Here is a 13533-nt window from a genome sequence, read left to right as displayed (position 1 = left end):
AATTATAATTATGAGGAAGAGCTATATCTTCTCCCTCATTGTATTTCTTTACTGTCTAGTTTCTCACAGACTCATGACATTTCGTGTTTGTGTAGGATCTTGAGCCCATTCAGGGTGACACTCACTGCCACCACATGACTTTCCATTGTTTATTTCTCTCTCTCTCTCCCTAAGTTAATGCTGATAGCCTTGAGGACTCATTCAGTCTTCTCTTTTCTTTTTTATACCCCTCTCTAAAAGTGAGAGACCTGCTCATACCTGTGATACACTTCTTTGTTTGTTTATTCCATCCTGGTTTATACCCGAGTCTCAAAAGTACTGGCTAGTATCCAGTGGGCACTAGTAGCAATGTGTATAGGATCTGCGTGCAGTGGTTTTGTCTTATGCTGTATAGTAGCCAACATTTATTGTCTGTAGTTACCTATGACGTGTATCCGGTGTTTTCTGCCCTACCCTTTTCCTTATGATTTTGTGGTTTATTTCCCACACAGTATGGTTACTTTGGTTTCTACTCCTTTTTGATGCATTTCCACCATATCCTCCTTGCTTAGTTCTTCTCCCACACCCTCACCTTCCACCTTTTTGACACAGAGTTTTATTTTGTAGCCTAAGTTGGCCTGAAACTATGCAGCTCAGGCTGGTCTCAGACTCAGGCAATTCTCCCAAGTCTTGGACTAGAGGTTGTTATGCCTGGCTGCTGGCTGATTATTTTACTTTTAAATTTTATTTTGGATCCTGGAAGTCAGAGTTATAAAAAACAAAACAAACAAACAAACAACAAACAAAATATATTTAGGGCTGAGTTTAGCTCTGTGGTAGAATGGGTGCCTAGCATATATGAGGCCTGGGGTTCCAATCTCAACATTAAAAAAAAAATACACTTGGAGAGGGAGAGATGTGTCAGTGGTTAAGAGCACTGGCTGTTCTGCATAGGACCTGGGTTCCATTCTCAGTACTCACATGGTGGCTCATAACCACATGTAACTTCACTTCAGGGAATCTGATGGCCTCTTTGGGATGCCTTTTGAGCTCTGTAGTTTCCTGTATTCATGTGATGTATACATAAATTGACATAGGCACATATATATCCATGCATTTTATTTTAGGACTAGATATTCAGAGAGATATCTCCTCTGCATCAGTACTACTGAATCCTGCCTCTCTCCTGCAGTTAGCGCATTCCTTTAGTTTTTAAGTATTAGTCCAGGATTCCTTGGACACAAGCAGATGCATGTGTGTCTTATGCCCGCCTCTTCCCTGCACACAACCATACACTTGAAGGTCGAGAGCATTACAGTAGCCCTTTTCCTCTGAGTGGTACAAGCAACCACTGCAAGTCAGTTCCCATTATTATTATTTGTCATAGCTGCATCATACTTCACTGTATATATATATACACCATGGTTTGTTCAGCTACTCTCTTCCTTTTGAGCATTTAAATTATTTCCATTATTTTGACAGTTGATATTACTAATTGTTGGGAACATATTTCTAAGATTTTTTTTATGTATATGAGTATACTGTGGCTGTACAGATGGTTGTGAGCCTTCATGTGGTTGTTGGGAATTGAATTTTAGGACCTCTGCTCGCTCCAGTCATCCTGCTAACTCCAGTCAACTCCACTTACTCAGTCCCTGCTCGCTCTGGCCCAAAGATTTATTTATTATTACACATAAGAAAACTGTAGCTGACTTCAGACGCATCAGAAGAGGGCACCAGATCTCATTATGGGTGGTTGTGAGCCACCTGTAGTGAGATGCGGCTATCTTCAGACACCAGAAGAGGGCATCAAATGCCCATTGCAGATGGTTGTGAGCCACCATGTGGTTGCTGGGAATTGAACTCAAGATCTCCGGAAGAGCAGTCAGTGCTCTTAACCGCTGAGCCATCTCTCCAGGCCTTTGTTTTACTTTTTTTTCTTTTTTTTTTTTTTACAACTTTCTGGCCCTTGTGATGGCTGCAGATATATTGGGCCGTTTGGTAGTATCCAGAAGCATTGCACGAGGGGAGGCTCGATGACAAAATGCCTCCCAGATAACATGGCAAGGCCACCTTTGATCCCCAACATTACAAAAAGAGAAAAAAGAAAAATATCTGTTATAGAAAATATTTAATCATCAGTTGGGGGTTTCTACACTGCCTTTGATCATTCAGTTCCCAGATAGAAGACACAACTTTATATTTATGATACGCCTCTAAAGCATTAACTTCTACCCTCTAAGCTGGTAGAATCTATTTCCCCATCAATAACCCCAAGTTATAATTTGTCATGTTCTGCCTGGGCTACTGTTACTCCAGTTGGTCAGCCATCATGGTCATGTTTTCCTGAATCACCTACCCTATGGTGTCTTCCCTATCCAACTTCTTCCTTCTCTTGTGGTCTCCTGTCTCAGACGAGCCCAGCATTTGAAACTTTTCCTATCTCTCTTCTGCCCAGCTATAGGCTGTAGGCATCTCTATTGACCAATCAGGGATGACTTGGGGGCAAAGTTACATAGTATCACTTTATCTAAGATCTCCTAGTTCCCGAGGCAACCAGGGCCAGTATGTAGCAGTACAATACATAGCAACAGACCAAACCCAGTATGTAGCATTACAATACATAGCAGCAGACTAAACCTCAACAGTTTTAAATTAAGGAACAAGGTTTGCACAACAAAGGCTGTTAAACCTAAGAATTCACCCGTGGGCTTAGACCTACAGAATTCAGCATTACAATACCCAGCAACAGACCAAACCAAACCTCAACAAAGATCATATATAGCTTGCCTGTGGTATGCAGCCTTGGTTACATAGAAAGGTCTTGTCTCAAAACAAATGGAAGCTGGGTGTGGTGGTGCCTGACTTTAATCCCAGCAAAGGCAGAGGTGGCAGATCTCTCAGTGTTGCAGCCAGTGAGGGCTATATAGAGCATCAATTCTCAAACTGTGGGTCCTGACCCCTTTGGAGTCGCATATCAGATATCCTGCATATCATATACTTACTTTATGATTCATAACAGTAACAGCACTTTAGTTTTGAAGTAGCAACGAAGTAATTTTATGGTGGTGGAGGTAGGGGGTGTCTCCACAATATGAAGAACTATATTTAAGGGACGCAGCATTAGGAAGGTTGAGAGTCCTAGGCCAGCCAGGGACACACGTTGAGACTCTGTCTTGAGGGAAGGAAGAAAAGAGCACAGTGTCTGCACCTTCTTGCTGCTGTGTAGACTTGGGGAATGCTGAAGGCTGCCTGCAGGAAACTGCTGGTCATGAAAGGCTTGCTTGTGGTCCCCAGTGTTGGGGGTAAATTGTCCTTCATCATGCCTCATGTCTTAGGGCCCTACTCACCGAGTTCACCTCAGAGACACTGTCCTTAGCAAGCAGGTTTAATGCTAAGAAAGCTGACTTCACATTGTTCTTTCTACATCACAGGTGCCAGGATCCCCAGCAGACCTCCGGTGTACCCCGAGGCACCAGAGTAAAGGGGTGGTATATGAAGCTGCAACTGTGGAGGTGGCCAAGTCTGCGTCCATCACCCTGCAAGTGCAGCTCACCACCCCAGGGGACCTTTCCTGCCTCTGGGTCTTTAAGCACAGCTCCCTGGGCTGCCAGCCACACTTTGATTTACAAAACAGGTAAGGGCCGGCACAGACTAAACCAGTTTCAGAGCCAAAATTCCCACATAAAATGGAGTTCATTTGGACCCCTGCCCCTATTTGTTTTTGTTTGTTTATTTTTTGTTATTTGGGGGGCTTGTTTTGTTTTTGTTTTTGTTTTTGCTTTCCCTAAATTCAAGATTCTCCTGCTTCTGTCTAATGAATGCTGAGATTATTTATAGGCATATACCACTGGGCCTGACTGAGAATCCATCCTTGTGTATTTTAACACTTATCTCTGGCAAAATAATGAACTCACATAGGATGAGGATATGGTCACATGACACTGCATCTGTCAGTCATAGGAGGTGTTGCCTAAAAAGGGACATTAATGGCATCTGTGGATGACAGCTGATGGTGATGAACCCATCTCTCTTCTTCTGTTACCACAAACTAGACCTGCACAAAATAGTGATAACATCAAGGATGTGTGGTGGGACAAGAAGATCCAATGCTGCTCTGAGAAATAAAACCCAGGGTGCTGGAGAGATAGTTTAGTGGTTAAGCACACAGTCCGCTCTTCCAAGGATTCAGGTTGGGTTCCCAGCACCCACACCACCACTCACAACCATCTGTGACTTCAGTCCCAGGAGATCTGATGGCCTCCGTGGACACAACATGCAAGTGATGTACATAAATGTGTGCAGGCAAAACACTCATGTGCATACAAGAAGAATAAATGAATATTTACATACATAAATAAATGTTATAAATATTTAAAATAATTTAATTTTAAAAGTTGATATACATATAAATTACATATGTAATTTGAAACCTTGATTTGCCTTGAAAAACTAAGTATTTTGTTATTGGCTATGAGATACATTTGTGCAAAATGTTTGTAATAACTAATAGTATCCCATAACCTTATAAGAGACCTAAAACTGCGGATTTTCCCACTGCTGTAGCCCTCTTACCCTTTCGAGCCAAAACTTGCTTTTGAGGGTGGGTACTAAGTACAAGTCACTGCTCAAGCTGAGCCTGGGTGCTGGACCAGAACTGGGTTCTGCACAGAGCAGCCCTTAGCTGTAGCTTAGTCATAGGTGAGCATAGTGCACCGTCTGACTCAGGGTGAAGCTGATGCTGTTGCTCCTGAGTGTTGTCTAGAGCACCCAGTCCTCTTTCTCATTCCGCAGAGGAATCGTTTCTATGGCCATCTTGAATGTTACAGAGACTCAGGCTGGAGAATACCTACTCCATATTCAGAGTGAAGCCGCTAACTCCACAGTACTGTTCACAGTGAACGTAAGAGGTAAGTGTGGCCTCGCTGCTGGCCAGTGCCTCAGGATCTGCCGTGCTCCCACTCACCTCTGGGGTCACCAGGGTCAGGGACTTAGGAACTTTCCAACACAGACCTGGAAGAACTGGGAAGAGTATCTTGAGAATAATAAAAAAAATTTTCTGTGTCTTCGAATTTTTCCCAGGCTAACTTCAAACTCAGTATGTAGCCTTGAACTCACAATCTTCCTGCCTCATCCTCCGAAGTCTTTTGATTGCAAGCACTTGGCACCATGCTGACTAAATGTCCTGGGTTTTATTTCTGGTTCTAATACTATCAGCTTTTGAGGGCTGTGGAGTCTTTCTGAGACTCAACTCCTTTATCCACAATAGAAGGGGGATGAAAATCCATACCTCCGAGCTGGGGTGATGGCTCAGCAGTTAACAACACTGGCTGCTCTTACAGAGGGCCTGGGCTGTATTCTTAGCTTGCTTACAGCAGCTCACAACCGTAGGTAACTTCAGTCTCAGGGGATTCAACTCTCTTCTGACTTTTGGGAACTAGATGAACATGAGATAGAAACATATGTAGGCAACACACATGTACACATAAAAAGTAAAATTAATTTATCTAAAAAAAGATACACACCTCATGGACTTATGGTCTCAGTGGGACCCAACAGGGCTTCCGAAATAGTGACACTGTCTTCCATCTCCTATGCCGAGCAGCACAGATCCTGTCACATTCCACTGTTCAACCCTCAAGCTTTGGCTAGTGTAATGGAGGAACAATTTTTTTTTTTTATTTTATTTCACATGAATGAATTAAAATCTGAAATTAGATAACCACATACAGCTAAGGATGATGTTGGTTTATGAAGATGCAAAGTGTCAGACTGATTGGCTATTGGTACGTAGTTGGTAGCCTGTAGGCAGCAGAGGTGCCCCCAGCATAGGCTCTCTGGTTCCTGCTTATTTGGTCTCATTACCCACAGGTCTCATGCTTGCAGACACGGTACTGCACATACTACACACCCCATTTTCCTTCCTGTAACTGCAGAGGTGGTCGCATGTAGAGCCTTCTGTCTTTGGGGGCTCAGGCAGTGCCACCCACTAAGTTGCCTGCCACACATTGCTAGGACTTGCCAGGCTGCCTTTTTCCCTGTGGGTGACTCGGATACATGAAGCTGAGGCCATGTGCAACCACAGAGGGGCCTGTTAGGAGTGACCACAGAGGCCTTTTATTGTGGATTTCTGCATGCCCATCTCAGGCACTCACAGAGGTTGGCCTGCATGTTGATATGAACACAGACACCTGATGTGTTTGTGACTGGCAAAAGTGGGGGTCCGTGAGAGCCAGACCTGCACTTGCTCGTCACATGACTTGGAGCCTTTATGACATGTATGGGCCTACAGTCATAGCTCCTAGCACTGGGGGACATGCTAGGTTTCCCGAGGGTCATCATCTTGGGTCACACAGTCAACCTGCATGGCAAAGTCAAGTACAGAGCAGTCTCACCCATTTTCTCAGAGAAGTGACTGAAATAGGAACACAGCCCCGGAAGTACACAACTCAAGAGCTGTCTTGTGTTGCTCTTTGCTTGGGCCTCCACGCCTGCCCCATTCCTACCTCCTTAGGCCTCGTGTGGGACATTAAGTATGGGGTCTTTGCCCAGTGAGGGTACAGAATGTCATGGGCTCCTTTTTTCTCTCTTTTTTGCAACACTGCACAAGCAGTTGTGTTCTAGAAGATTAACAGATTTTTTTTTCTCTGAGACAGAGTTTTATAGTCCTGGCTAGCCCTCTGTAATCCAGGCTGCCCTTGAATACACAGAGGCCTGCCTGTCTCTGTCCCCCTCCGCCCCATTTGTGGGACAAAAGTATGCTCCATCACTCCTGCTGCTATGCTGCTTTTAATTTTGCATTTTTTTTTCAGATGAAAAAATACAGAGCAACCATGATGACAAGGCACTTAGGATTCCTTCAGTTAGGGCAGCTTAGGGAGCAGGGATGGGGGCGGAGAGGTGGGGTGGGAGTGGATCAGATGGAGTGATACAGGGAAAGTCCGCCCCGCCCCAGGACCCCTGAGCTAACTCACACACTTTGCATCGTAATTAGCTCCCGTGGCCTCAGTTCCCAATTGAAGATTGCTTAAAGGATTGTCCTGTGGAAGCAAACAACAAGGTTTTTCTTCCTTTAAGATAAGGTCTCAGTGTGTAGCCCAGACTGGCTTTGAACTCATCATCTTCCTTTTCCTACATTGGGAATTTCATACACACATCACCACGCCTGGCTTCAGTCCTCAATTTAAGAGAGGGGGGAAAGTACTTGAAGTAAGGCTGTCCAACCTTTGAAATCTGAGACCTGATATTGTGGTCTGCAAATGTCTTGTCCCCATTCAGAACTGTTCTGGGAACATGACACTTAAGGGTGCTAGCAGGTTGGACAAACTTTGATGACCCTAATAAAGTGTAGAATTGGAATCAAGTGTAGAAGTTACTGGGATAAAAGATGAAAACTACCACAGAATGAGAAAAGATACTTGCAGTCTACAAGACTATCTGTACTATTAACTAGAGATTAATAATGATAATATATAAAGAGCATCTACAAATGAACAAGGAGCAAAGGTAAAGCAAAAAATATGTCCTCCTCTGTAGTTGAATAAAATAGTCATTTTTTGTATGTGTATTTAATGTATGTGCATATGTATATTTGTGTGAGTATGAGTGTGTGTGTGTGTGTGTGTGTGTGTATGTGTAAGTTCTTGTCTGAATGGCAGATTAAGCCCAGCCTCTAAATTCTGCTCCAGTTTTAACTCCATCCTACTGTTTCTGCCTTTCTCCACTGTATCAACTTGCATCTAGTTACAGATGAAATGATGAGAAGAAAGTAAATTTTAAATTTTGATAAGAGCTGACCTATGTGCTCTTGTTCTTTTCCTCTCCTTTTATACCCCATCTCCTGACTTCACCTTATTGATTTATCTATGGATTTGTGAATCCTAAGAAACCCTATGTAACCTTGTGAACCCCATGTAAAGCCGACACCACACGAGGTATTCTTATGCACGCCTTTAATTCCAGAGTTTGGGAGGCAGAGGCAGGCTGGTCTCTGTGAGTTTACAGAGCAAACTAGTCTACAAAGCAAATTCCAGGCCAAGCAAGGGTATAGAGTGAGACTCTGTCTCAAAACAAAACAAACAAAACAAAACAAAACAAAAACCTGCCATCACCTGAGGCTGGGGAGGAGCCAGACTCTGCTGTGGTGAGCTAGATTAGCTGTTTAGAAACGCCGTGGGAATTTTTGAGGGGCTGCTGAGACCACCTGAAGTGTTAAAATGGTCATGTTTTGTGGTGCCTTAGATACACAGCTGTACATGCTAAGAAGACCTTACTTTAGAAAGATGGAAAACCAGGATGCGCTGCTCTGCATCTCAGAGGGTGTTCCGGAGCCCACTGTGGAGTGGGTGCTCTGCAGTTCCCACAGGGAAAGGTAAGATACACCTCACAGTGCCTATGACCACCATTCCTGCCAGAGTGATGGCTGCTTTCTACTGTCATTGACTTCATACTGTATGTGAAATTTGATTTTTGTTTTCCCCTTCGTTTCAGCAGAATCACTGTTGAAGATTTCATGGTGGGAAAATAGGTGGTTTTGGGCAAGAGGGCCTTTGAGAGCCCCTGAGGTAGCTGAAGGACTTATAACCATTGCACTACAAAAAAGACTGAATTGGGGTGTTGTTGGGTCCCAGAGCCTTGGGGTGGGGAGAACCGTGATCTCTTTAGGGTAAGAAGTTGCTTATGAGTAAATGTTTCATTTGTGATTGCTCTGTTTCCTCTCAAGAGGCCATTTATAGAATTGGAGCTGGAATCTAGAGCCTGAAACCTTTGAACCCTTGTTTGTGTACCAGGCTGTGTGGCCTCAGACAAGACAGTTAAGTTCTCTGTTACTTCATTGCAAGAATGAGGATGGGAGAAACACAACCTTAACATAGACCGCTTTCTTTTATTTGTTTCAAGACAGGGTTTCTCTGTGTAACCATGGCTGTCCTGGAACTCACTCTGTAGACCAGGCTGGCCTCGAACTCAGAAATCTGCCTGCCTCTGCCTTCCATGTGCTGGGATTAAAGACATGCACCACCACTGCCTGGCTAGACTGCTTTTTTTTGGGGGGGGGGGGTTGTTGTTGTTGGTTTTTTTTTTTTTTTTTTGGTCTTTCGAGACAGGGTTTCTCTGTGTAGCCCTGGCTGTCCACTCTGTAGACCAGGCTGACCTCGAACTCAGAAATCCGCCTGCCTGGCTAGACTGCTTTTTAAAAGAAGAATGAGGGCTGGAGAGATGGCTCAGTAGTTAAGAGCATTGACTGCTTTTCCAAAGTTCCTTAGTTCAAATCCCAGGAACCACATGGTTGCTCCATAATGGGATCTGATGCCCTCTTCTGAGCATAAAAGAAGAAGAATGGGGTAAAGAAGAAGAATTGGATTGCCTGGATGATAGAGTGAGCTGATATGTGAGGCCACAGAGCCAGCTGGGCAAGGACTGGGCACAGCACCTTCACCTTCTGCCTCTGCCTGAGCTATAGCTGCGTTCCCACCGAACTAGCCAAATCAACTATACTACATATTTGCTGAAAACCAAGTGGGATAAAGCAAGAGAGAGGGAAAGTCCAAACCAGATCCCCTTTCTTAATACTGTTAACGTGACCTTGAATTTCATAAGAAAAGACCGATGACCTCAACTGTGTGTGCCATGCATGTGTGTGCACATGTATCTATATATGTGTGTGATGTGCATATTGTCTGAGAAGGTTGGAAGGGTATGTGAGAGTGACAGAAGTTGTCTTGGAGGTGATAGGAAGTTGGTGACTTCAAATTTAGAAGGAAAGTGCACCTGGCTCGCTGGAGAAAGACAGTAAGGATGACCCTCCAGAAAGCCCAGAATGCCCTAGGAAAGCCCCCCAGGGAAGGCATTTCCTGCCTGTGCACACTACCGTGATCTGGTGGTCTTCCCTGGGAGCCACACCTTGGCTTTCCTCCCCACTTTACTTTGGGAATTCAACCTGCTGCTTCACTCTCCTGTCCTCCTCTGTACTTGGAAGAAAACATGCCAGTCGCGCCAAGCTACATCAAAGACCAGCTGTGTTTCTTGTCTTGGTTTCTTTCTGAGTTCTTCAAGTTTTCCTTTTGGCCTGTCTTTAAATAAGTATCAGAAGAAGAGGAGGAGAAGGAGAAGGGGAAGGAGGAGGAGGAGGAGGAGGAGGAGGAGGAGGAGGAGGAGGAAGCAGCAGAAGCATTTGTGTGTGATGACACACACCTATAATCCCAGCATTCAGGAAGCAGGAGGATTGCTACAAGTCTGAAGCCAATCTGGGCCATATAATGAGGTCAAAGCCAACCTGAACTATATGGAGATAGCTTGTCTATGAAAAAAAAAGTCACTAAGCAAAATAAAACCTAAAGTATTAAATAATAAAGTAATAATGTAACATTATTCTGCTTAGATACAGAGTAGCTAGCTGATCCCTGCAGATCCTAGGCAGGATACAGTTTGAGTTTATTTTTTCAACTGCTCTTTTCTTCCTTCCCTAAAAATATGCTTTGTAACTTCATTCCCTAAACATGCTGGGGGTCCCTACCCCCCTGCCCCTCCCCCAGCGCTGGTGGCCTTGAGCACAGGGCCTCATGTATGCCGTGTGAGGAGTCTGCACTGAGCAGTGCTGGTAGCCTGTTAGCCATCATTTTGAAGCATTTCCTGAAGAAAACCTTCCTTATAATTGCAGCTGTAAAGAAGAAGGCCCCGCTGTTGTCAAAAAGGAGGAAAAAGTACTTTACGAGTTATTCGGATCAGACATCAGATGCTGTGCTAGAAACGCACTGGGCCGCAAATGCACCAAGCTGTTCACCATAGGTAATGGGGACTGTCAGCTATGTGTCCTTAGAGACAGTTCCTAAGGGACTGACAGCATCTGCGTGGGTAATCATTCCACTTCAAAAAGATGATGGAAAGTTATACTGAAATCCAAATCTAGATTGTATAGTCCACATTCTGACTTAAAAGCAATTAAACACATAGGCATGGCCAAGCTTGGTGGCTCATGCCTTTAATCCTTCTTTCATAGGACTTTGATTTGATTTGACTTAGGTGCTGGGCTCAAACCCAGGGACTCAAAGAATCTGCTCTGCCACTGAGTTCTACTCCAGATCTTTCAAACCACTTTATTACATTTATTTATTGTGTGTGCATACCCCGTGCCCCCCCCACACATGCTACAGTATGCATTGTGGAGGTCAGAGGTCTACTCATGGGCGATTGTTCTCCTTCCATCAGATGGGGCCCCTGGGTCAAATTCAGGTCATCCAGCCTGGTGGCATCAGGCACCTCTACCCACTGAGCCATCTTCATGAACCGTTCATACCATTTAAAATGTAACATTATAGATTCTGTAAGGGAGGATTTCTGCAACAAAGGGTACTCCATCTCTAGCGGGTGGTTTTATTTTGTTGGGTTTTTTTGGTTTTGTTCTGCTCCGAGGCGCCAGGCCTTCTCTGAGCCAGCCTCTCTTGCCCTGACCTTCTTAGCTCAGCATTGCTTGATGGACTTTTGATTGATTAGTGATGTCGAGAATGCTGACACCATTGCTTTTCAAAATGTTCACGACACTTCTGATCTGAGGCAAAAGTTTTAAAAATGATATGCTTTCTTTTTGGTCTTCTTTGGGATATTTTTATCTTCTAGATCTAAATCAGGCTCCTCAGAGCACACTGCCCCAGTTATTCCTGAAAGTGGGGGAACCCTTGTGGATAAGGTGCAAGGCCATCCATGTGAACTATGGATTCGGGCTCACCTGGGAGCTGGGAAACAAAGCCCTGGAGGAGGTAATGGCACCCTTGTCACTTATGGCAAGCTCCCAGCGTGGGCTGGAAACCTGGAAGGCAGACTCTTGTCTCTTTAACGCCCAGGGCAGCTACTTTGAGATGAGTACCTACTCTACGAACAGATCCATGATCCGGATCCTCTTGGCTTTTGTGTCCTCCGTGGGAAGGAACGACACGGGGTACTATACCTGCTCTTCCTCAAGGCACCCCAGCCAGTCAGCGTTGGTGACCATCCTAGGTAACAGGCCGCTCATGAAATCTGGGGTTGGTTTGTTTGTTTGTTTTTAATGCTGTCCTGGAACTCACTGTGTAGATTGATTGGCCTTGTACTCACAGAAATCTACCTGCATCTGCCTCCCCAAAGCTGGGATTAAAGGCATGGGCCACCAAGCTTGGCTCTACGTGTGTCTTTAGTTTGCTTTCAATGTGGAATGTGAATCTAGATTCAGATTTCAGTAGAATTTTCCATCAAGAAACTGAACAGGAAGGCTGGCAAGATAGCTCAGTCAAAAAAGACAATAGCTGCCAAGCCTGGTGGCCCTAGGACCCCTGGTAGGAGAGGACTAACTGATGTGGGTTGTCCTCTGACCTCTACATGTACCTTTACCAACTGTCCTACCCAAAACACAATGCATGAATGTAATTTTTAAAAATTAACTTTTACTTTTATTTTATGTGCATGGGTGTTCTTCTGCACCTTATCCCTGTGCTCCAATGTGTGTGTAGTGCCTGCAGAGGCCAGAAAAAGGGCATCAGATCCTTTGGGATGGGAGTTACAGGTGGCTGTGAGCCGCCATAAGGGTGCTGGGAATTAACTGAAGTTCTCTGGAAGAGCAGCCAGGGCTCTAACCACTGAGCCATCTGTCCAGCTAAAAATTGTAAAAGAGGCTGAATTAGAATAGCATGGTCAGGATAAGCTTCCCCCTGCCTTGCTGTCTGTGTCCTGCCTCACCCCTCCTCCTCGATTGGAGGCCGTTGGCCACAAGTCTGAGAGGACAAAGGGAGCAGAGGCAGAGAGCAGAGTCCAGATGGCCCCGAGTATGGCGGAATGACCTCTGGAGACCTCTGCAGCAAAGCAAGTGTACTTTATTGTTTCAGGGGTAGGGTATATGAGGACTTTTATAGGGTGTGTGCTAAAAGGGCTAACTGGCCATAACATCATTTGGGCAGGAAGGGCTGATTGGTTATAAAGCAGTACTTAATTATGCGGGTGGGAAGCCAGAGCGAGATGTGTGTGTTAAGTTATGCAGCCTCTCACAGAGCTCTGTACAAGGTCACTTTCCAGACAAGGCCAGCCACCTATATTCAGGGACACTCTCCAGACAGAGACAGAGACAGAGAGAGAGACAGGGAAGCCCCGCTAAGAAACTCCCCCATTTTGCACTGAGCTCAGAAAGCTATCTGGTCTTCATAGCGAGTTTTCCAACAGCTTTCCTGTTCAGCCACACACACTCAGATGCCACTGTCTTTTCTCAGACCCCGTTGCAAGGGAACCAATCTGTGTATCTGACTTCGTCTTTCATGGATTGTAACTTCCTATGGACAGAGTAATCCAGTTGTCTGTCTATCCTGAGAGTCCCAGAACCTGGCACTAAACACTTGCCTAGTGAATCCTTGTTCAGGGAATGTTCTTAGTGAGTCATGACAGTGAGAACTGTTCTCATGCTGGGTGACTAGGAATTGGGATGCCAGTGAGGGATTCATAGTAACAGCCACATATAGGTGATGTCACATAGGGTGTAGGCTTTAGTCATATGAGCAAGCCAAGGGAGCAGTTGTGTTCTTTTTTTTTTTTTTTTTT

The 13533-nt window shown here is 44.8% G+C and overlaps 1 protein-coding gene across 2 annotated transcripts in view; it reads left to right on the top strand.

Annotated features, from left to right (window-relative positions):
• Flt3 (fms related tyrosine kinase 3) overlaps nucleotides 1-13533 on the top strand; it is a 66359-nt gene that overhangs the window by 17676 nt on the left and 35150 nt on the right. For both annotated transcript variants that reach the window (XM_031338763.1, XM_031338764.1), the window contains exons 3-8: nucleotides 3414-3616; nucleotides 4774-4889; nucleotides 8221-8350; nucleotides 10637-10764; nucleotides 11593-11732; nucleotides 11817-11970. In XM_031338763.1, coding sequence (XP_031194623.1) covers nucleotides 3414-3616; nucleotides 4774-4889; nucleotides 8221-8350; nucleotides 10637-10764; nucleotides 11593-11732; nucleotides 11817-11970 — 871 coding nt within the window. The remainder of the gene's footprint in view (nucleotides 1-3413; nucleotides 3617-4773; nucleotides 4890-8220; nucleotides 8351-10636; nucleotides 10765-11592; nucleotides 11733-11816; nucleotides 11971-13533) is intronic.

This window comes from Mastomys coucha, unplaced genomic scaffold (assembly GCF_008632895.1).
Source record: "Mastomys coucha isolate ucsf_1 unplaced genomic scaffold, UCSF_Mcou_1 pScaffold22, whole genome shotgun sequence".
Classification (NCBI taxonomy): Eukaryota; Metazoa; Chordata; class Mammalia; order Rodentia; family Muridae; genus Mastomys; species Mastomys coucha.
Note: the sequence above shows the minus strand (reverse complement) of the source record. Positions and strands in the feature narration are given on the sequence as shown.